The sequence below is a fragment of the Tachysurus vachellii genome, chromosome 1 (assembly GCF_030014155.1).
Source record: "Tachysurus vachellii isolate PV-2020 chromosome 1, HZAU_Pvac_v1, whole genome shotgun sequence".
NCBI lineage: Eukaryota > Metazoa > Chordata > Actinopteri > Siluriformes > Bagridae > Tachysurus > Tachysurus vachellii.
Window position 1 is genome coordinate 10,847,822 of NC_083460.1, and position 22,305 is coordinate 10,870,126.

The 22,305-nt window shown below is 37.9% G+C and overlaps 1 protein-coding gene across 2 annotated transcripts in view; it reads left to right on the top strand.

Annotated features, from left to right (window-relative positions):
* Positions 1-21,074, top strand: part of camsap2b (calmodulin regulated spectrin-associated protein family, member 2b) — a 40,509-nt gene extending 19,435 nt beyond the window's left edge. Inside the window, exons 5-19 of one of the 2 annotated variants that reach the window (XM_060871994.1) lie at positions 1,146-1,281; positions 2,639-2,778; positions 4,263-4,353; positions 4,588-4,672; positions 4,774-4,796; positions 5,471-5,540; positions 7,749-8,000; positions 8,201-10,043; positions 13,151-13,287; positions 13,853-14,073; positions 14,182-14,278; positions 16,097-16,162; positions 17,394-17,503; positions 18,434-18,552; positions 18,958-21,074. In XM_060871994.1, coding sequence (XP_060727977.1) covers positions 1,146-1,281; positions 2,639-2,778; positions 4,263-4,353; positions 4,588-4,672; positions 4,774-4,796; positions 5,471-5,540; positions 7,749-8,000; positions 8,201-10,043; positions 13,151-13,287; positions 13,853-14,073; positions 14,182-14,278; positions 16,097-16,162; positions 17,394-17,503; positions 18,434-18,552; positions 18,958-19,254 — 3,687 coding nt within the window. In that variant the 3' untranslated portion in view covers positions 19,255-21,074. The remainder of the gene's footprint in view (positions 1-1,145; positions 1,282-2,638; positions 2,779-4,262; positions 4,354-4,587; positions 4,673-4,773; positions 4,797-5,470; positions 5,541-7,748; positions 8,001-8,200; positions 10,044-13,150; positions 13,288-13,852; positions 14,074-14,181; positions 14,279-16,096; positions 16,163-17,393; positions 17,504-18,433; positions 18,553-18,957) is intronic. The other variant, XM_060872003.1, reaches the window with a different exon arrangement.
* The last annotated feature ends 1,231 nt before the right edge of the window (positions 21,075-22,305 follow it).

A 22,305-nucleotide genomic window follows, 5' to 3' on the forward strand; every position in this document is an offset into this window, starting at 1 on the left:
TCATGATCACTGCAAAGAACTAAGAATACTAAATTGAACATACTAAACAGTAGTGCAAGTGACTAAAGAATTGTTAATAAAATATTGCAAAAATGGAAGGTTATACCAACCATTGTTTATGATTGCGTGGAGGACCACCAAAGTAATTTCCTTCAGAACTAGTGGAGTATTCTTGTTTGCTTATTTTCATGACAAAATAATAGGTAGCCTACAGTATAAAAGTTTGATGCCTTGTCACACTCATCCTCTTATATAGCTATATAGCATGACAAATTTCTTTTAACAGAATAAACTGCATCTTAACCCACTTGCTCTCTTAAAGGATTTTAGACAGTGAAGCCATTATGCAGTGTTTTCTATGACACGAACAGCTAGTCTGTGACCTGCATGCTGTCTATTACGTCTACGCTATTACACTTGTGATCTTTCTGGACAAATCCTGTATCACTTTATTTAACATTGCATAAACCTAGTGCAATGCCATTTGATTTGCCCATTCAGCTACAGAATCATTAGTGAGGTCAGGAACTAATACCAGGCAAAGAGGCCTGAGGTGCAGTTGAAGGTCCAATTTTGGTCCAAAATCCCAAAAGTTTTCAGTAGGGTAAAGGTCAGGGCTCTGTGCGGGCCACTTGAATTCTTTCACACCAACACGACCTCTTGTGCACGGGGCATTATACTGGAACATGTTTGGGCTAGGGCCCTTTTCCCAGTGAAGGCAAATTTTAATACTACAGCATACAACTGTGTGCATGTGGCAATAGTTTGGGGAAGGCCCTCATATGGGTGTGATGGTCAGATGTCCATAATCCTTTGGCCATTTCTGTTCCTGCCACTGCAGTTTAATAAAGAACTGTTTTCCCAATGAGCACTGCAGTTGATCTGATGCCCACTTGACTATTCACTTCAGCCCCAGAGCATTACGTTGGCAGCAGTACTCGTATAGCAGTACAATTTACAACGATAACTATAATATATTATTTACATTTTTTTTTATTTTAAAAAGATAATTAGGAAAAGATAGGGGACCTTTTTAATTCTCTATAGGTTCTTCATGCTTATCTTTATCACACCATAAATGTCATAGTTCTGCTTTTGATATGTAAAATAACGAAAGATATAAAGATATCATTTTGCAACTACAGTACAACAAGGAGGACCTTGAAACACAGCCGGCACTCTATCTCCCACAAGTGGACAACCTGCTGAAGGACAACACAGATGGCTGTGCTCTGGCAGCATTGCTGCATTTCTATTGCCCCACTGCAGTGCCCCTTGAAGGTACTGCTGCAATACATTGTATTGCTATCTTTTGCCTTTCTATAAATATTAGATGAGCTTTCCATTCAAGTCATGAGTGCAAACTCATGGTGTGATGTAGTGTAATGTAAATGCAATGTAGTGTGTGAATAATGTTGCCAATTTACACAAATATGTGCAAAAATGTGTGCATTATCTAGCTCAAACGGTAGATAAAATATGCCTTTGTGGATGTGTTGAGAGTAAAATGAAAGTAGTTGGAGTTTCTTGGCAATTTCTGGTTAAAGCAAGGTCATTTTTAATATCAAATTTACAGATATAATATAACTAGAGAAAGAAATGACCATAGATTTCTCCAATTCATAATAACAAATATACTGTTAGATATTTTTAAACATTTTCTTTTGCATGGAATGATTTTAGCTGGAAGTGCTTTCTGAATAAAATGAGGTTTATGGCTATGTTGAATAAATTTCTCCACCTTGTATTGTGATTATGTAGCAGCCTTTACTTGAGCTGTTAGATTCATGGAGTTGCTTTGGAGTTGGTGAACGGGATTTCCCCAAATGGAATTATGGATATTAGAAGTATGTGTAAACAAACAATACCGGGCAGGGTAAATATATATCCTACATATATACATATATATGTATATATATATTTTTTATTTCTTTATATAACAATTATTTTTATAGTTGTTTGTTATTATTAATATTAAGCTGGGTTTAAATTTATGATCGTAAAATGCAGAAAGTTTGGCATTTCCTAAGCTAAAATTCAATTAACAGGGGCATAAATGATGGAAAAAGCAGGAATAACACGAATTTAATAAAAATAGGCTATTATTGATGTTTATTTGACACAAAATATACAGAAACATTTAACAGAATAATTAGTCTGGATTCTGGAATTAAACTCTACAATGTCTCCAATATTATGGTACATATTTATCTAACAATTAATTTTTCCTTTCATAATAGCATTTGTAATGGTAGTGAGTGTAAGAAATATGGATTATAGATTAAGGATTGTGCTGAATGCCAGAGAGAGGGAGAGTAAAATCGAGAAAGAATAGAAGGAAACCAGAAAAGGAGATTTGTGTGGAGAGAACAGTAGGGCATTCAAATCTAAACACTACCACATGACTCAAGACATTCTGCAAAGGATCTCACATCTTTTCCTGTCCCCATCAAGTATACACACACACACACAAACACACACACACACACACACACACACACACACACACACATGCACACACACACACACACACATGCACACACACACACACACACGCACACACACACACACACACACACACACACACAGTCTCTTGGATATGATTGGCTGGATGAATGTCTCTTCCCACCCAATGCAGATATCTGTGTGAAGGAGACAATGTCATTGGCTGATAGTCTGTACAACCTACAGCTCATCCAGGACTTTTGCAGGGAGAACCTGAATAATTGCTGTCATTTCTCACTGGAGGACATGCTTTATGCCTACAGCTCTATTAAGGTAAGAATAGATAATCACAAATGCAGATAATTAAGTTCAGATTAAATTTATTTTTGTCCTTGTCCTAGATGATCTGGTCACCCTAGAATTTAAATTCATTTGCAACTGAGCTCCAGGGTGGTCCATTAAGGCATGCAGATTATAAATCAGCTGAGGTCATTGTGTTTAATACTTGTCTTTATATCTTTATAGAGGTTCAAGAAATATTGCTGAACAATTGGGGCACAAAGGTTAAGTGGGAGGGACAGATAACTAGTGCATTGTTTAAATCCAACTGGAATAACTGAATTGTGCATATGCTTGTGGGTTGTTGGTATGTGTGTATGTGTGTGTGTGTGTGTGTGTGTGTGTGTGTGTGTGTGTGTGTGTGCGCGCAAAATGTGACACGCAGCCAAGGAGAATGGAAAAGTGACTCATTAAGTATTTGCTCATATAATGACTGTTTTGGATACATAGATACTGTTGCAAATGACTTGTCTTCTTGTGTTTTGGAAAAATAATTTAAAAAAAGTAGACATTCTGCTTGCACTGGACTAACTATTAAATTACATAACCTGTATACTCATTACGCTCTGTTTAGTTTGTATACTTGTATATGTATCAGGTTGTGGGATTTTAAGTCAGTGAGATTGAACATAAGTGTTCTGCAGTCAGAGAGAGCATTGCAGAGATAAATAGCCCTCTGTGGAATGAGCATGAATGTCATGAATGTGTATGTGAGGAAAAAAGATTGAAAGATAGAGAAAGACCATTGTAATAATGTAAGAATGTTGTGGTCTGTGGAATAGTTTTGGAATTAACTGTCTTTCTTAAACAAATGAAAAGGGCTTTTTTTCCCTTGGGCAATGAAAATCTAATAAAAAGCGTAAACATATATTTAATTTATTTAGTTTAGGTCTATGCAAAAGTAATTTAAAATGCATCAAAAACACACACACGTGGGTGTTATCTACTGTAGTATGTGTCAGAATGGGAACTCTAATTAAGTATGTAGTAAACTGCTCAACTAAAAGTTTCAAAACAAATATTTATTGGCATGATTTCATTTAGGTCTGTGTGACTTTTGGTAATTCTAATTTTGTTTCAGCAACAAAAAATAATTAGTTATTTGATTATGGTTTCAGAATAGATGCAGGTGAAAAGAAAAACACAACAGATTACAGCAGATATCACCGAATAATCTAGTCATTAGTCAAAACCACTTAGTTAGCATCTGCATTTTATATTTTGTTTCTCTTGCCTCGTGATAACACAATCTAATAACTTTCAGTGTTTTCATTTTTATGAAAATATTCCAACAGTCAACTACAAATTTTAGGATCATTATTTAAATGTGCATAATACATTTGGCTTGTGGTTTTGTTGTGGCCATTTAAGAATATTAACAGACAGAGAACATGCGATCCTAGGAACACCGTATTGTTTTAGCTTTTATTGTCTGTCATTTAGTCATGTTAATATATGTATGTTTGTGTGTGTTTTAGAGTAACTACCTTGTGTTTATGGCAGAGCTGTTTTGGTGGTTTGAAGTGGTCAAACCCTCTTTTGTTCAGCCTTGCACGCTTGACTCTAAAGGCAAGTTTGGAACACTACTTCAGAATATTGTTATCCAGTCCTATATGACACCAAACCAAGTTATACTGTATACTGTATATATTATAACCTGATATATATATATAAAACTGAGCCATTAATTACAGTTTGGCTCCATCATCTAGCTTAGGGTTGATGAGAGCTGGATTGGAACTAAACTCTAAACTTATTATGATGTACTGTGCTGTTCCATACTCACTTTTCATATGTTCTCAGGTTCTAACCCAGCTGAGGCAATTAAAATGGCTCCTGTAACCAAACACAACGTAATCCACAGGTCCCTGAGCCCTGATCTGCCAAAGTTTGTATTTTATTGTTTTAAATATTTGACTGACAGACTTTTTTTTCAATCATATACATTGTTCTTTTAATCTGATCTCACCTTTATTTGATGTGATCTAGGTCACCAAGCACTACGAATCCAGGTAAAGGATGTCTGCTTTACAATAAATGCATTTTTGTACTACAGTATAATTTTTTTTTGGTGTATTTCAACCACAAATAGTGTTTTTAAATTCTGATTGCCACCAAAATTTTGTTAATATTTGAGAACAACATTAAAGAAATTGAAAAGGAAAAGAATTGGATTCAAAGACTGAATTATGTTAGCAACATTCTGACTAGAAGCAAGCACAATTAATTTTATTTGCATTATAAAATTGAGCAGCCTATTTAGTCTTATGTGGTGCAAATACCACTTGTACCAATTAAACATACTGTAAGACTTACAGTATCTCATTTTCTTTATATAGTTTAGCTTGTCAAAGCAGATATGTCATTTATCATCCCCGGGACAATGACAGAGCATCGGTCTGAAGCTGTGGCTGCTATTATTATTACATGATGATGTTTCACTTTGTACTACAATCAATTCCTATTTTATTCTAGAGTTGTGACAGAATGGGATTGGATTTAATTATTTTGGTCTTCGATATCTGAGGCAACATTTTCTGCTGTTATTAGCCCCATACCAATAACACTGCGTTTTAATTATCTAATATAGCCATTTAGAATTATGTGTAGTTGCACTGTAGCCAGTGGTGCGACCATTAATATTTACATTATTGCGTCTGAAACCTTTGATTTGTGTTTTTTGTAGCTGTGATAAAACGGTCAAACTCTCTGTCTTATGTGGACGGATGTGTGTGGACATGGCCCAAAGAGAAAAGGTGGGTGCTGCAGATCTCACCACTCTTCCACTCTTTGCTAATAATTTTGGTTTGTGTTCATGTTCTTGGTTAAATTATGATAGAGTAAGAATTTTGTTTTGTTTATGTTTTGAGTCAGTGGGTAGTACCTTGCCATTCAGATATATTATATTCACAAATATTATATATAATATATAATTATTACATATAATATTATTATATGTACATTACATGTACATTATTAATGTAATTATTATTATATATTATATTTGTGAATATTAAGTAATGGAAGCTAGGCTAAGAAAGGAAATGGATATTTGTGAGCAGCAGTATGGATTCATACGCAGAGCACTACTGATGCAATTTTTGCTTTAAAAATGTTAATGGAGAAGTACAGAGATGGTCAGAAGGAGCTGCACTTTGTTTTTGTGGATTTAGAGCCTATGGAAGAGCTATGGCAAGAGAGGAGCTATGGTACTGTATGAGGATGTGAGGAGTGGCAGAGTATTTAAGTAGATCAGCGTAGTTCAGTATATGTATAAGATGAGTATGATAGTAGTGAGATGTGCTGTAGGTCAGACCGAAGAGTTCAAGGTTGAGGTGGGACTACCTCAAAAGGATCAGCTTTGAGTCCCTTCTTGTTTGCTATGGTGATGTACAGGTTGACAGATAAAGACAGACAGGAATCTCTGTGGACGTTGTGATGGAAGGAATAATCTTTGCGGATGACACTGTGATCTGTAGTGAGAGTAGAGAGCAGGTGGAGGAACACCTGGAAATGTTGGGGGTCTGCTCTGGAAAGAAGTGGAATAAAAGTCAGTCGGAGTAAGACAGAATACATATTATACACTGGGGTGAGTGTTGTGACAGAAGAGTGTCAGCAAGAATCAAAGAAAAGGTGTACAAGACAGTAGAGAGAGCAGCTATGCTGTATGGGTTAGAGACTGTAGCATTGAGGAAAATACATGAGGCAGAGATGGAGGTAGCAGTGATGAGGATGTTGAGGTTCTCTTTAGGAGTGACGAGGATGGACAGGATTAGAAACGAGCACATCAGAGGGACAGCTCAGGTTGGCTGTTTTGGGGACGAGGTCAGAGAGACTGGATTGAATTGGTATAAGCCCCGTTCACACTGAAGGTAAAAGTGGCCCAAATCTGATTTTTTTGGGGTCAAGTGACCAGGTCAGACTTCTTCAGGAGTAGTGTGAACACTCAAATCTAGCCCAGATCTGATTTTTTTCCAATGTGGCCGCAGTGTGAACAACCAAGGTGGATTTGATGCGACTTTTACGTCAATCTACATCGACAATTGTCACAATTATGCGCCGGTGAGTACACACACAAACGTGACTACGCCTACAAAATGGATCAAGTAATCAAAAGTTGCCCTCGACATCCGAAAATTTTCAAAACACTGCGTCTCTGTGCTGCCATTACACAAACATTTAGAAGCGAAAATGCTTACATCCTCCATAACCCAACTTTAGCGCAACAGCGTGCTGCGTGTGACGTCATTGTTATTGTTCGTTTGAGGATGCGGGTCAGTTTGAAACAGCAAACAGTTCACACTGGTATCTGATATAGGCCACATTTTAAAAGGTAATGTGAACAGACAAACAAAAAAATCAGATCGGTGCAAAATATCCGAATTGAGCATTAAGACTTGCAGTGTGAACGGGGCTTTAGACATGTACAGAGGAGGGAGATGGTTATAATAGAAGGATGTTGGATGGAGCTGCCAGGTAAGAGGTCAAGAGGAAGGCCAAAGAGGAGATATATGGATGTGTTGAAAGAGGACATGAAGTTAATTGGTGCGAGAGTAGAGGATGCTGAGGATAGAGTTAGGTGGAAACAGATAATTCGCTGTGGTGCCCCCTAATGGGGAAAAGCCAAAAGTAGAAGAAGTTCTTATTAATTATTAATTCGGTCAACAGCCAACTAAAGGATAATAGCATAAATTATTGTGGTCCCTGATTATCTATTTTTGTAGTCATTATGAATGTCTACCCCAAAGGATGTGCTTTCCTGTTGATACATATAAAGCTGTATTAAATGTCAAAGTGTAATGTAGGAACCGTATAGGAACCATAGTGAGCAAAAATTTTTTCCAAAATTAAAGGATCTAATACTTAACTTAATCAACTTAATCACTTAGTTATAAATAGATTCAATTATCTAATTGCTTTTTATTTATTCATTTATTTGTCTATTCCATCTTTCTCCACTCTAGGTCTTCAGGTCATGGTATCTCATTTGAGATATCATTTGATGACCCGATGACTTGTATGTCAAATCAAGGGTTGAGTCGGTCTGCTAGCTCGGAGGGCTTGGGGTTCAAAGTTCACAACTCGCAACGCGGCAAGCGCCGGAATCTCTCTTTCCAACCTGTTAATGGAAGCACACACACACCGTTACGAGAGGAAGAGGATGATGTAGCATCACACCATGGTCCTGCCAGACCTCTTGTTAGAACTGACTCTAGGTATTCTTTTAAGATATCTGGACAGCTAAAGAAATATAATCTGAATGACAGAGATAAATCATTTTGTTTTTTGGTATTTTAATTCATTTTACATTTGTATTGCTCTAAAGTCAAGAGATCAAGAATTTTGAATATGAAATATTTCATATCAAAATATGAAATTAGCAAAGTATTGAGTTTGTTTTTACTTTCATTTGTAGGTTTTCAAATGGGGTGCATCCAGATGTCACAATTCCTCAGCCTCCGACTCCAACTATAGAGGAGGCTCTGAAGATCATCCATGACTCAGAGTGCTCTCACAGCAGTCTGTGTCCCCCTGTTGGACAAAATGCCTTTTTCCTGCACCCCCCAGAAACCCAGGGCCATGCTGCTGCTGAATCTGACGTGCCAGACCCAGAAGCAAATCTGTCTAAAGCCCGGATTGATGATGGACAACTAAATTCTACATCCACAGACATGGATACAGGAATTCATGTTCGCACAGAAGACATCCAGGATGGTCAGGATGAAGACTCATCTTTAAAGGATTACTCTGATATGGACCAAGACTATGAAGCCCGTTCATGCCCATTACCTGATCTTGGTGGAAATTTCAGCCCCGTATCAAGTCTCCAGGGTCAGTGTTCACTGGCTGCAAGCTCCAGTTCTTTAATTGGCTCTTCCTTAGCTGTACGCATGACAAATTTTGCTGAACAAAAGTTCCGCAAGCTCAACCATGGGGAAGGGCGAAGTGGTGGACATACACCTGAAACTGATATAAGCATTACGGCTGCTATGGAAGTTGCAAGGTCAATTACACCGGATGCCCGAAGTCAGGCCAGCTCACCTCGTGACCCATCTAACCTGTTAGTGTCTGAGATGGTGCAGTTGAAGATGAAGCTTGAGGAAAAGCGGCGAGCTATTGAAGCTCAAAAAAAGAAAGTGGAAGCAGCTTTCACACGGCACCGACAGAGGATGGGTCGCACTGCATTTCTCAACATTGTTCGGCGCAAAGGAACCATCTCACCACTAGGGGGTGACAGTGGCAGTTGCACAAGTTTATATGAGAAGCAAAACATTGACCCACAACATGTCGGAACAAACAATAGCTGCTCTCAATTAGAGAGGTGTAAGCCTGATGGGGCATCACTTAAATTGAGCTCAGAGGAAGGAGGAAGTGCAGAGGTGGTAGACTTGACAGAGTACACGCGCTCGATTGAACGCCTGAATGCATCGCTGAGCTTCCTGCAGACAGAAATGCAGCGCCTGGCACAGCAGCAGGAACACATCATGCGTTTACGTGACCAGCAAGCCTGGGTGATCTCCCCTCCACACACACAAATGCAGACTTCATTACCAAAACACCTGTGTGAGCTGCGCAGTAGTAGTGTTGTGGGTCGTGGATCTGTGGGGTCAATTTCCCCAAACCTATCTACCACAGGGTCACCTCGTACCACACAGCGGTCACCTGCCCCCATGAAGAGAAAGTCTGCTTCGTTCCATGCCAGAACACCCCGTACTCCGCGCCCAAGTGAGCTGAAAGTCACTTCTTTTAGTCGGATGTTAAACACCCCACAGTCAGTGGATAGCTTACCTAGGCTGCGCCGGTTCTCCCCTCGCCAAACACAAACTAGTTCTTTTGCCTATCTGGGACATGATGAGGGACCTACAGTAGAGAGTCATACGAATAAAAAGGAAGTAATTGCATTGTCAGTGGGGTCTGTTGACAAGCAAACTGACAGAGATGCAGAAAAGATTTCTGGTGATGATCTCTCCAGCCAAGTCACAGAGAACCAAGAAGAGAAAGAGAAAAAAAAAGATAAAGATATGAAAGAGAAATCATCAGAAGAAGGCAGACCCACCGAGACAACAGCAGCGTTTCAGGTTCAGGCACAGACAGCAAGGGAACATTTGGAAGTAATGTGTACAGACAACACAAGGGAAAGGAACGACCTAACTGAGGTGCCTCTCTCTGAACTGGAGCTTCTGGATGATCACAAGCTGGAAAGTGGGAAAGTGACTGAGGGCAGGGTGGAGAAGATTTGTTGTGGGTTCTTCTACAGGGTAGGACCTTTGTTTTATGTCACTAATCACAAAAACATACCACTGAACAACACATTATTTTGCTGTGTAAAATATTAAAAGTACAAGCACTCTTGTCAGAATTGAGTAGGAGGAAGTAAATAAGCATCCGCTGTCTAATGTCCTTTACACATTCTTCAACCTTATTAAGCTGGTATTAAGCTAACCAGTGCTCTCTCTCTCTCTGCTATGATGAGACTTAAATCATGACTGACACATTTTATGAATGTTATTTCTATGTAGTATAACTGCTGTGCTACAACCTTTTCTAGGATCTTGGAGATAACGGGGAAGTTTGATATTGGCCTATAGTTGAACAGGGGTCGAGGTCAGATGTTTTTTAAATCAGGGGTTTGATAACTGCTAGTTTAAAAAAGAATTAGGCACAAAGCCAGCGCTAAGGGAAGAAGTCATTTTTTTCTGAATTGATTGATTATATATAGGAGACTTTTGGTAGCTACTGATCGTATCTGTTTAAAGAAACATGTATTTAAGGGATCTAGTACATACAGTATTACTAGCAATATTAAATTGCTCAGGAGCTTTTTTTATTATTTTCTAGTGTTCTGTTTAAGGCGAGTGTGTGATCATTATACCAGGGTGCTAGTTTTTTCTTTCGAATTATGGAGCTACAAATGATCAGTCGCCTAGTATTATACTAGCTGTATGTCACGTCACTTCACTTGATCAACGGTGATCTAATCATGGATGATTATTCTGCAAGATTATTAATAAACCTCTTTGCATTAGCAGACATAAACGCATGTTTAACAACGTATATCGTGTGTAAGACAATTTAAATAAGGGGAGATAATGGTCTGAGCATGACCTTTATCATAAGTGGGACCTACAACATTCTGATTAACTGAATATACTGTAGGATGGACACCACTGCTGTTCTCAAAGGTTCTTCTTAATTATGTTGAAAGAATCAGCTAGTTTTGAAATGAAATCTTCAAATTCTCAGAGAAATTAAGAATTTGGTACTGAGGGTCTGTACATAATTACTAAAGGGTCTGTACATAATTACAATTAATAAATCGATTTGGCAGATTATTATATGTGGCAAAATATGTTAATATAAAAATCTTCCAATGTGTTACATTTTTGTTGAGGTTTTTTGCATGATGCCTAGATTATCGTCATAAATAACTGCTTTGTTTGTTAGGATTGGCTGATGTATGTAACTATATCCAGATGCTACATACTTATAAACTATATCCATTTAATGCTACATAGTACCTTTAAACTCCTGATCAGTTATAGTTTCATTAATAATAAGTGCTTTTGATAAGCGATCTAATATTTAACACTCCTAACTTCAGATCAAATATGCTGACTATGCATTCAGTGTGATCTAGTTTTATGCAAATTAGGTTACCAAAACACATTTTTGTTTAGCTTTGGGAACAGTCCCAGTTTTAATATTGTGAAACTTGGGTGACTACTCATTGCAGCTAGTAGATGTTTAGTTTAGCCTGCTTGTCAGCTCCCAGGCCTTGGCTCCAGGTTGTCATTTAATTCAAGATTCAAGATTTTTATTTGTCACATACACAATTATATAGAGCATATATAACCAGCAGTAATGAGAGTGAGTGTGTGCCCTGCGATGGGTTGGCACTGCGTCCAGGGTGTATCCTGCCTTGATGCCCGATGACGCCTGAGATAGGCACAGGCTCCCCGTGACCCGAGGTAGTTCGGATAAGCGGTAGAAGATGAATGAATGAATGAACCAGCAGTGAAATGTGAGTCAGGTCCGCTCCATGGACATTGCACTTATTAGAAAAACACAACAATGAAAGAATGAGATAAAAGTAAACAATGAAAATATAAGAATAAAATATAAAAAAATATGTATACTGTAGAATGGAAAATAATGTGCATGAAAGTAAACTGTAGTTATAAATATAAGATACACAGGGATGTACAAGAAGCAATGTGCATATGGGCATTATACTGTAGGCTTGTTCTGAGAATATATGGTATGCTGCAAGAAATAAGAGCAGCATGGTTGTGTTGTAATGGCCCTTAAAGAGATCTAGTGTGAAAAAGACATCTCTAGAATACATTTAGTTCAGTCAGACAACGAACCTTACAGTTTAAGTGTCGCGTGTCTGTTCCATTCAGCACGAGCCGCAGATGCAGCACAGAGCAGGAGTCACGTGACATTAGGCGAGTGGCGCGAGCAGCCTCTCCTGTGAGATGCGATGACTGACAGGACGTTGACAGAGGAGAACTTTTGTTAGTAGAATTTCTTCTGTTTGTTTCTTCCTTTAGTTTTTCTAACCCACTTTAGCATCTGGATGCATACCTCTGCTACAGTCTTCTGTCAGAAAGCTAACTAAAATACGCTTATTACAAGTAAAATTACTGCTTATGACGAAGAATTATTAAACATACTGCAGCTTACATACTGGACAAGCTGAAGGTTTGCCTTACTTTGTTATCCCATACCCTTTTCTATATATGAAATTGTGAAATTCCACAGCTTGCTGTACTTTGACTGAAAACAACCACATCACCCAAAAGATTAACTACAACAGGAAAGTGAACGATTTAACAACTAAAATCAGCAGCACAAAAGTTTTAATGAAAAGTGAAAATTAAATGGTATATTTCATAAATTATAAATCATAAAATCGGTTAACTATTATCTTTCACACTATATTCATACAATTAAAATCCCACACAATGGTATCCTTAATACAGGTGGAATTACTGAGATTAATGCATTAGTGGTTCATCTTTTAGCTGTTTGAGAAAAGCATGACTACAAATATTCTTTTAAAAGATCAGCTCCAGTGAATCAAACTGTAACAATCATTTGAGTCTTCAAACCCTTCCAATATTATATTTTGGGATGAATAGTATGCTTTTTAAGTTCATTAGTATCTATGGGTTTCTTTGATTGTGTACTTGTGTGTGTTTATCTCCTACTTTTATTCATGAGTATTGTTGGCTCCCTATTTGTATTTTTGGCACTGTGATATATTATAATCAATTATAAAATCATTTAATTTTGTATTTGTGTTGTTGTGTGTTGACCCAGAACAATTTGAATGTGGTTGGTTGTATCTGTTATTATTTAGGATGATCAAAAAGATGAGGAAGACATTGCACAGAAGAAAGCAGCTCTCCTGGAGAAGAGGTTAAGGAGAGAGAAAGAGATGCAGATAAAGAAACAGCTTCAGGAGCAAGAGATGGAGCAGAAGAAAGAAATGTCAAGGTTAGCAGTCTCCTTATAGCATAATACAAACATCCAGAAAGCTGAAAACATTTTTTTGTAATTTAGTTATGACTATGCAAATGTAGTGTGTATGTTCTGATTTTCGCTCACTCACTCACTCACTCATCTTCTACCACTTATCCGAACTACCTCGGGTCACGGGGAGCCTGTGCCTATCTCAGGCGTCATCGGGCATCAAGGCAGGATACACCCTGGACGGAGTGCCAACCCATCGCAGGGCACACACACTCTCATTCACTCACGCAATCACACACTACAGACAATTTTCCAGAGATGCCAATCAACCTACCATGCATGTCTTTGGACCGGGGGAGGAAACCGGAGTACCCGGAGGAAACCCCCGAGCCACGGAGAGAACATGCAAACTCCACACACACAAGGTGGAGGCGGGAATCGAACCCCAAACCCTGGAGGTGTGAGGCGAACGTGCTAACCACTAAGCCACCGTGCCCCCCTCTGATTTTCATGTTTGTTCAAAATGACTAATAGTTTAAGGGTCCTGAACAGTTTAAGTATAAGTCATATATTTCCCTCTGCCGAACAGGCTGAAAGCAGAAGAGGATCGCCAGAAGAAGGAGGAAGAGAAGGCAAGACGAGATTACATCAAAAATGAGTATTTGAGGAGGAGGCAGCTCAAACTAATGGACGACATGGACCGTGTCATTAAACCCCGTCCCCCAAGTATCAAACATAAGAAGCCCCGCCCCAAGTCCATGCACAGAGACATTGTGGAATCTCCCAAACTACCTGCTCAGACACACACAGGTACAACAGCTATTCAGTTAAACCTACAGTGCAGACTGCATTTCCTGGATAAGGACAAACAATCAGCTAGTGTTTTTATTTATGTATATGATTTGCTTATTATTATAGGGTCACGACCTCGGGGATACTCTGTCTCCAGTATATCACTTGCCTCACTTAACTTGGCAGAAAATGAGAGTGTCCATACAGACAAGAGGAGGTCAAGGTGAGTTGAGTATGTTTTCAATGCAAACACACTGTAAATAGGAAGCAGGAGCAGATGGAGTTGAATCAAGTTGTGGAGATATTTATTAGAAATCAGTCAAACAATCCATAACAAGAAGCAAGGGCAAAAAAGAAACAGAAGACAGGCAAAGTTTAAAAGACCATAGAATCAGCACAAAACACAAAGAGCAAAAACTGAGAAAACAGAACACTGAGCCAAAACTGGAAGCAAACACGCTTGGTAATGCGGAAAAACTGACAATATTTTGCAAAGTAAAGCAGTGTGAGCATGGTTTAAATGTCCCAAAGTGCAGTAAGAGACACATTGACCTAGAAGTGCTAGTACTCCGGCAAGGGCTCCCTCTGGCGGCATGGTGGGGGAAGTGCGGGTGGAACGGTTAGACACACCAGTTATCTACTCTGTGAGATTACTTTCTTAACTGATTACTTGCAAGAGCATGAAAAGATTTCATTTCATATGGACATAAATTTGGTGATTTTTGTTAGAGGTGCTTCCTTGGAGTGCCCACAAGCTTTTGGCCTGCTCCTGTGTGAAGGCTTCAAAACGCAGCTGCCGCTCATTGAAAGGGGTCAAGGATCACTTGATGTTGCGTTTTGTGGAGGATTATATGTTTATAATCTGAAAATTTAACATTTTACTAAAGTGATGCAAAAAAGTATAGACTCCACACCCCAACGTGCAAAAGAACAAACCGTGATGCTTTTGGTTGGTTTAAAGGTAGGGTCTCAGATTTTTGAGAAATGATTCAGAAATCTGAGTCGGGCCGAAAACTAAACAAAAATCAAAACAAACATATAGCCAATGAGCAGAAAGGGGCAGCTCTTCAATATGTGGAGGAGAGAGTGTTCAGTGCGCATGTGTGACATTAGCAGAAAGTGGTTTTAACATTGACATGGAGGATAAAAACAAAGAAAGAAAGCGAAGAAAGGCTTACGATAAGGCAAGAAGTAGGACGTGTTAATATAGGTTCAGCTTTCCAGCGCTGGAGAGAACTGAAGGAGTGGGAAGTTGGCCGCATATTCACAGATTGGAGTTTTCCAAGTCAATAACTCCTGAGCTAAACGCTGTTACTACACAAATAACACCTCTTTTCTATCGTAGTAATGTAGAGACGCAGCTACAACCGCGTTTTGTGTAGTAACAGCGTTTAGCTCAGGAGTTATTGACTCGGGAAACACCAATCTGTGAATATGCAGCCAACTTTACTTAAGACGCCGAGGCGCTTTTGTCCTTCTCGATAGGTGAGTAACGTTGGTTTTGCTTTGTTTCACAGAACTAATATATGCCGTCCTTTGCATGATTATGCTTGTGTGTCATTTTTGCTTGTTTGTTTATCTGCAGTAGTATTGTAGTATTGTAGTATCTTCCCTTCAGCTATGATAGACACATTTCTTTCCATTATTTGCCTGGGTTGCGTATGTATGTGTGGGTGGAGCTATCAATACAGGGGTGGGACCCATTTGGGTTAGGGGTGTGTTTGTTTTGGTGATTTTATATGTCAACATTGGCTTTCAAAAATCGGAGACCCTACCTTTAACACCCCAAAATATGACAAACTCAAATATAGGGTCTTAGGCTTAGAAAAACTAGATGATTTAGTACATGTTTTATTTATCTCGTGCCATGCTTGCTTCTGTTATTTTCTGGGTTTAAAAAAAAAAGAATATATAAAATTCATATTTTATGCCATATACTGGTATTCACTTAAATATGGCATACCCCAGGCCTCTTTCCCCTCTATAGCTTCTTCTCTTATGTTCATCCCTGCTGTTTCTGTTCCTCCCACTGCTGTCCCAGGCACAACGAATTTTCTCTGGGCAATCTGTGTTTCTTTTTGAATTCATCAAAAGGGGCAAAGGACAGGTCAGTTCCTTTAGATCAGATCTCCCAATCATTTTAAACACATAAAGGATTTTACTGATAGATTACATTCAATTATTATCAGAGTTACTTATTCACTATTATACAGATTTTCACTTTTTTTTTTTACTGATTGTGTCATATTTTAATCATATTGTCCATATTAAGGAATTCCAATAGACAATACTTGTATACAGGACTACTATTATCTGAGTAACCCAATTAAGTCCTGCTGTACACTAAATTGGACACCCTGTGCTCCCTGGACTGTAACACTAGCCCAGTTGTCAGGTTAAAAAGGTTTAAAAAAAAAAATCCATGTCTGTAAATCTGGCTTTTATGCAAAGTTTATGGAACCAGAAAATATTATTTTTTTTACAAAAATCTTATATTTTACTGTCAATTTAGATATCTGTAATTGTGTAGTGTGGTCTGAGAACAGTTTCAGTATTTGTGAGTTAAACTAATAGCCCATTCATAAATGTCCTTTAGAGCAGACACTAAGATGAACTTAATGCTCATCTTATTTAATTACTTAAAATAATTCTAATTCTATTTTCCACACTGATGAGATTATTCTCCCTATCATACTTGTATTTAAAAAAAAATCTGAATTAAAATCAGAATCGCCAAATGTGCACAGACAAACAAGGAATTTGTTGAAATTTTTAAAATGCTCTTGGTACATACATACATATATACACATCTGATAGTTCAAGTACCAACGAGCAACCAATCGAGGCTGCCATCTGCGGCGCCATCTTGGATTCATATACGGATCACTGTAACGATCACTGTAACCAATATGAATCTATGGGATTCATATATACGGATCACTATAACCAATATGAATCTATTGGATTCATATACGGATCACTGTAACCAATATGAATCTATTCGATTCATATACGGATCACTGTAACCAATATGAATCTATTCGATTCATATACGGATCACTGTAACCAATATGAATCTATTCGATTCATATACGGATCACTGTAACCAATATGAATCTATTGGATTCATATACGGATCACTGTAACCAATATGAATCTATTGGATTCATATATGGATCACTGTAACCAATATGAATCTATTTGATTCATATACGGATCACTGTAACCAATATGAATCTATTGGATTCATATACGGATCACTGTAACCATCCACACTTTTAATACTTATTTTCCAGTTAAATAATGCTTTACATAGTATTGTATATGTTTATCCACAGACCAGAGGTCACAGAGTGTCAGCTGTCACCCTGTCCAACACTAAATCGGAATGGAGAGAACTGGGAAAACGAATCAACATCGTCGGCGGCATCTAACACAGAATACACAGGTGCACACAACTAATTTTTAAAGAAGGCTTATCTGGAATAAAAGACTGTAGTTTTATTAGTTTTAAATGCAAATTTAATATTTGTGCATGTAGCATTTGATATGACTATTTTTCTTTGGTCAATTCCTTGTCATAATGACTATACATTATGACTAGTCATAATGACTTTCAATGCAGAACACTACCCCTCATCCATTAACATTATCTTACCTTACTATAAATACATGATCTAAAACCCTTCAACTGTATTTATTTTTATTACTAAAGCAACTTGGGAAACTGTGCTATCCATGTGTAATTTTTACTCTCGCTCACTCACTCATTTTCTACCGCTTATCTGAACTACCTCGGGTCACGGGGAGCCTGTGCCTATCTCAGGCGTCATCGGGCATCAAGGCAGGATACACCCTGGACGGAGTGCCAACTCATCGCAGGGCACACACACACTCTCATTCACTCACACACTCACACACTACGGACAATTTTCCAGAGATGCCAATCAACCTACAGTACCATGCATGTCTTTGGACCGGGGGAGGAAACCGGAGTACCCGGAGGAAACCCCCGAGGCACGGGGAGAACATGCAAACTCCACACACACACGGCGGAGGCGGGAATCGAACCCCCAACCCTGGAGGTGTGAGGCGAACGTGCTAACCACTAAGCCACCGTCCCCCCTTGTAATTTTTACTGAAAGGCTTTTATTATTATATGAATAATACAATTAACAGTATGAATGATATAAAACTTTACACATTAGCACAACCTATATATAGTCGATTTATCTACTGCTTAGTGAGAAATCTCTAATAAATTCTATTAGTCACTGCTGTGGCAATTCAGACGATGGGAGTCCTAATATATGGGTTTGGAACACATGAGCTTCAAGGCATGATGAATTGTTATATACTTTTATCTCTTCTTCAATAGGGCCAAAGCTTTACAAAGAGCCCAGTGCGAAGTCTAACAAGTACATCATCCAGAATGCATTGGCTCACTGCTGCTTGGCAGGCAAGGTCAATGAGGGGCAGAAGAACAAGATCCTAGAGGTAACGAAGGAACAAATAGAAATGCAACAAATAGAATGAACAATGAACAAATAGAAATATATATAATATAATATAATATAATATAATATATATATATATATATATATATATATATATATATGCAAATATTGTAAATAAAAAACAATTAGTTAAAGTTAGGGCACCATGGACAGGCATGTTGGGTACACTAAATTGCTTTTAGGTGTAGTACTAGTAATGAGACTGTGCGGGTGTGGATGGTGCCCTGCAATGGACTATTTTCTTGTCTAAATTTTCCCACTTTTTTTTTTTACTCTGGAAATGAGTCTACAAAACTATTAGTCCTCATTTCTCTTAGAGTGTGTGTCATGTACTAGAATTACTGTTTTACAATTATTTATTATTTATTTGTCTTTAATCGCACAGGAAATGGAGAAGACGGAGTCTAACAACTTCCTTATCCTGTTCCGTGATTCGGGTTGCCAGTTCCGATCACTCTACACATACTGCCCAGAGACCGAGGAGATCAGCAAGTTGACAGGCATCGGCCCCAAGGCCATCATGCCCAAAATGATAGAGAGCCTGTTCAAGTACAGCTCAGACAAGAAGCAGTTTTGCCATATCCCAGCCAAGACCATGTCAGCCAGCGTTGATGCCATTACCATCTTTAACCACCTCTGGCAGACTAAGAAGCAGAGCACACCCAAAAAACTGCTTAAGTAAAGCAGGTGGAACACAATGCAACATGCACTACACATGTCATTGGATATTGAGCTAGGATTTCAGAGATTTTCTGTTATCGCTGTTTAGCTTTTTTTTCCCTGAGAGTGAAAAGAATGACATAATTTCACTACAATGCTACACACAACTTGAATGTAGATATTGAAGGTGTGCAGGACTTTGGAGTTTGTCATGTAGCTAACATGACTTTAAGATGAACTGAGAGTAAACACAATATAGCTTGTCTGCATGTGGTGTGCGTGTCAGTGCCAAAGCCACAGGTTAAACGCTATTGCATTTTACTAGTTTTTACATTTATTCTTGCGAACACTAAACTTGTTTGAGTGTGTGTACTGGTGTATTATCATAAACAGACATGGAGGGATGTTACAATTACCGTTTAAAGATCATGACATTTATGAAGTGTCTTTATGTTTACTGGAAACTAGGCACCAGAATCTCTGAATTCTCTGTCTGAATTTATTTATATTTTGATAATTATCTTCAAGTTGGTGCAAAATAGCTTCTACCAGGTAAATGTGTTTGTATATAATGGCCTTTATTTTCATCTGACTGAGTATATTATTTGGCTTGTACACTTCATTGTGAGGCCTTTTGTGATTTTATGGAAATCAGCACGAATTTTAAGCTGCTAAACCATAACATATCATTCATGTAATGACTGATGTAACAATCTCTTAAATGTAACATTCTCAGTTTAATATGTTCAGGTAAAAACATACTGGTAACATTTTTAAGACAGCTGACCGCTTGAGTACTTTATGTTGGCAAGTTACTAGTAAAACCTAAATAATTACAGAATATGTATGATCATGCCTCCATGCCAATGCTGCCGATATAGATATAAATTTAAGTCTAAATAACTTTACTTAAGAATAACATGAAGTATAAGTTTTCCCAAAAGCTGTTGCATTTTTACAAGCTTTGTATCAAGCATTACTTTTTTTTCTATCTTCAGCTTCAAAAGAACCGAACAATGTATTTATTTTTCTCTATCAGAAGAAATCATTCATCAAATTTATCAGAGCTGTACATATTATAGTTTTGCATATTAAGCCTATTTTTAAAGCCATTGGATATTGGATTCAGATATTTTTCATATTAACTAGGAAGTGTTTTAACTTTGGAAGGTATTGTGGGTTATTGTTGCCAAGGAGCAAAGCTGAAGTGTATCTATGGGTGTTTCTTAATACAAGATTGCATAGACATGTATTTGTGTGAAGAATCTTTTGCCGATTTCAAACAAACTTGCACTGAAACAGAGATCAAAACAACATCACTATGTGTAGAATGTGCTTGGTACTTAATATTAACAACTTTTAGTCTACCAAGATGAAAGGTGCATTATTATATTGCATTGAAATTCTCTAAGACCCAAATTAATGCATCTTCATCAGCAATATTTAAGTGGAATCTGGTATTATAACTGTTAAGTTTTTTTTTTTACCATTCTCATACTTTAATTCTTATTGAGAAATTTGTTTGCATGTAAGTTAAACCTTGGCAGTGGATGGAGTCAAATAAGGATTTCATTTAAGAAAGACACTTGCATTCTACCATTCTAAATGCTATTTTAAATATAATGTCAGCTCTGGTCTGTACCTTTTGTGAAATATTATTTTGATATACAATTTAGTATAGTTCCAATCATAGTCTATGTACCAGCTGAATATTCAGTTTTCCTGTTTCTTCATTCCGCACTGTTTGTGCTTGTACTTTTTGTCTGTGTGTTCTATTTGTGTTCTTTTATAGAACAACTGTAATCCTGTATCGCTGTACAATACAGATTTTCATCCAAATAATATTTTGGTGGTGCTATTATTGTTGTATTATTTTTGTGTTTATATCCACAAGAATATATTTGTACAGTACGTGTGTACCTGCCAAGGCATGGACTTCACAAGACTTCTGAAGGTGTGCTGTGTTATCTGGCACCAAGACATTAGCAACAGATCTTTTAAGTCATGTAAGTTGTGATGTCCATCAATTAGACTTGTTTTTCCCAAAGACAAATCAGAATTTGGTCAACAAATCTAAAGTCAACACCTTGAACTCTTTTTCCTGTTTCTCAAATCATTACTGAACAATTTTTTGCAGTGTGACAGGGTGCCTTATCCTGAAAAGTGGCCATTTCCATTAGGGAATACCGTTGCCATGAAGAGGTGTACCTGGTCTGCAACAATATTTAGGTAGGTGGTCTATAAGTACCATCCATAGGAATGCCAGGACCCAGGATGTCCGAGCAGATCATTGCCCAGGGCATTCTAGAGATTCTAACCAATCTGCAGCTATGCAGCCCCAAACTAAACAAGCTCTTATGCAATGTGGGTTTTGACACCTTTTTATCAGAGCCAGCAACCTTTGCTACAACAGCTTGTATGTGGGACCCAAACAGGTTCCCCACATGCATCAGTGAGCCTACAGAGTCGATGACGCTGTCTCTGGTTCACCAGCTGTAGTTCCTTGGACCTCTGCAACACCCATAAAATCTGCCATTTTGGAGATGCTCTGACCCATACATCTAGCCATCGTTATTTGGCCGGTCCAAAGTCATTCAGATCCATATGCTTGCCCATATTTCCTGCTTTCCTGCTGTATTTAAACCAATCAGCCATAACCTTAAAGCCATTGTTACAACGGCTATAGGTCATGGGATATATTTATCAGTTAATAAACAGTCTGTTCATTAAGTTGATGTGTTTGAAGAGGGAAAAATGGAACCAAGATTAACCTCTAACAAAATGATAAAAAGATAAAGAGAGTATTTATTATACCTTTATAAAAAATTATGTAAAAATAAGTTGAAAGATTTTTAGGAAAAATAGGAGATACAAAAACATTGTGTGCTTAGCAGCTTGGATACCAACAGACCTACAACAGCAGATGAGCACACTGGGTTCCTCTCCTGCACTAACATCCTCATGCTAACAGGCTAACCCAAACTGGACAGTAGGAAAAAATGCCAGAATGTGATCATTAAAATAATGAAATCCTTAGAAATAATAGACTTCTCATGGATGTGATTGTAGGTCA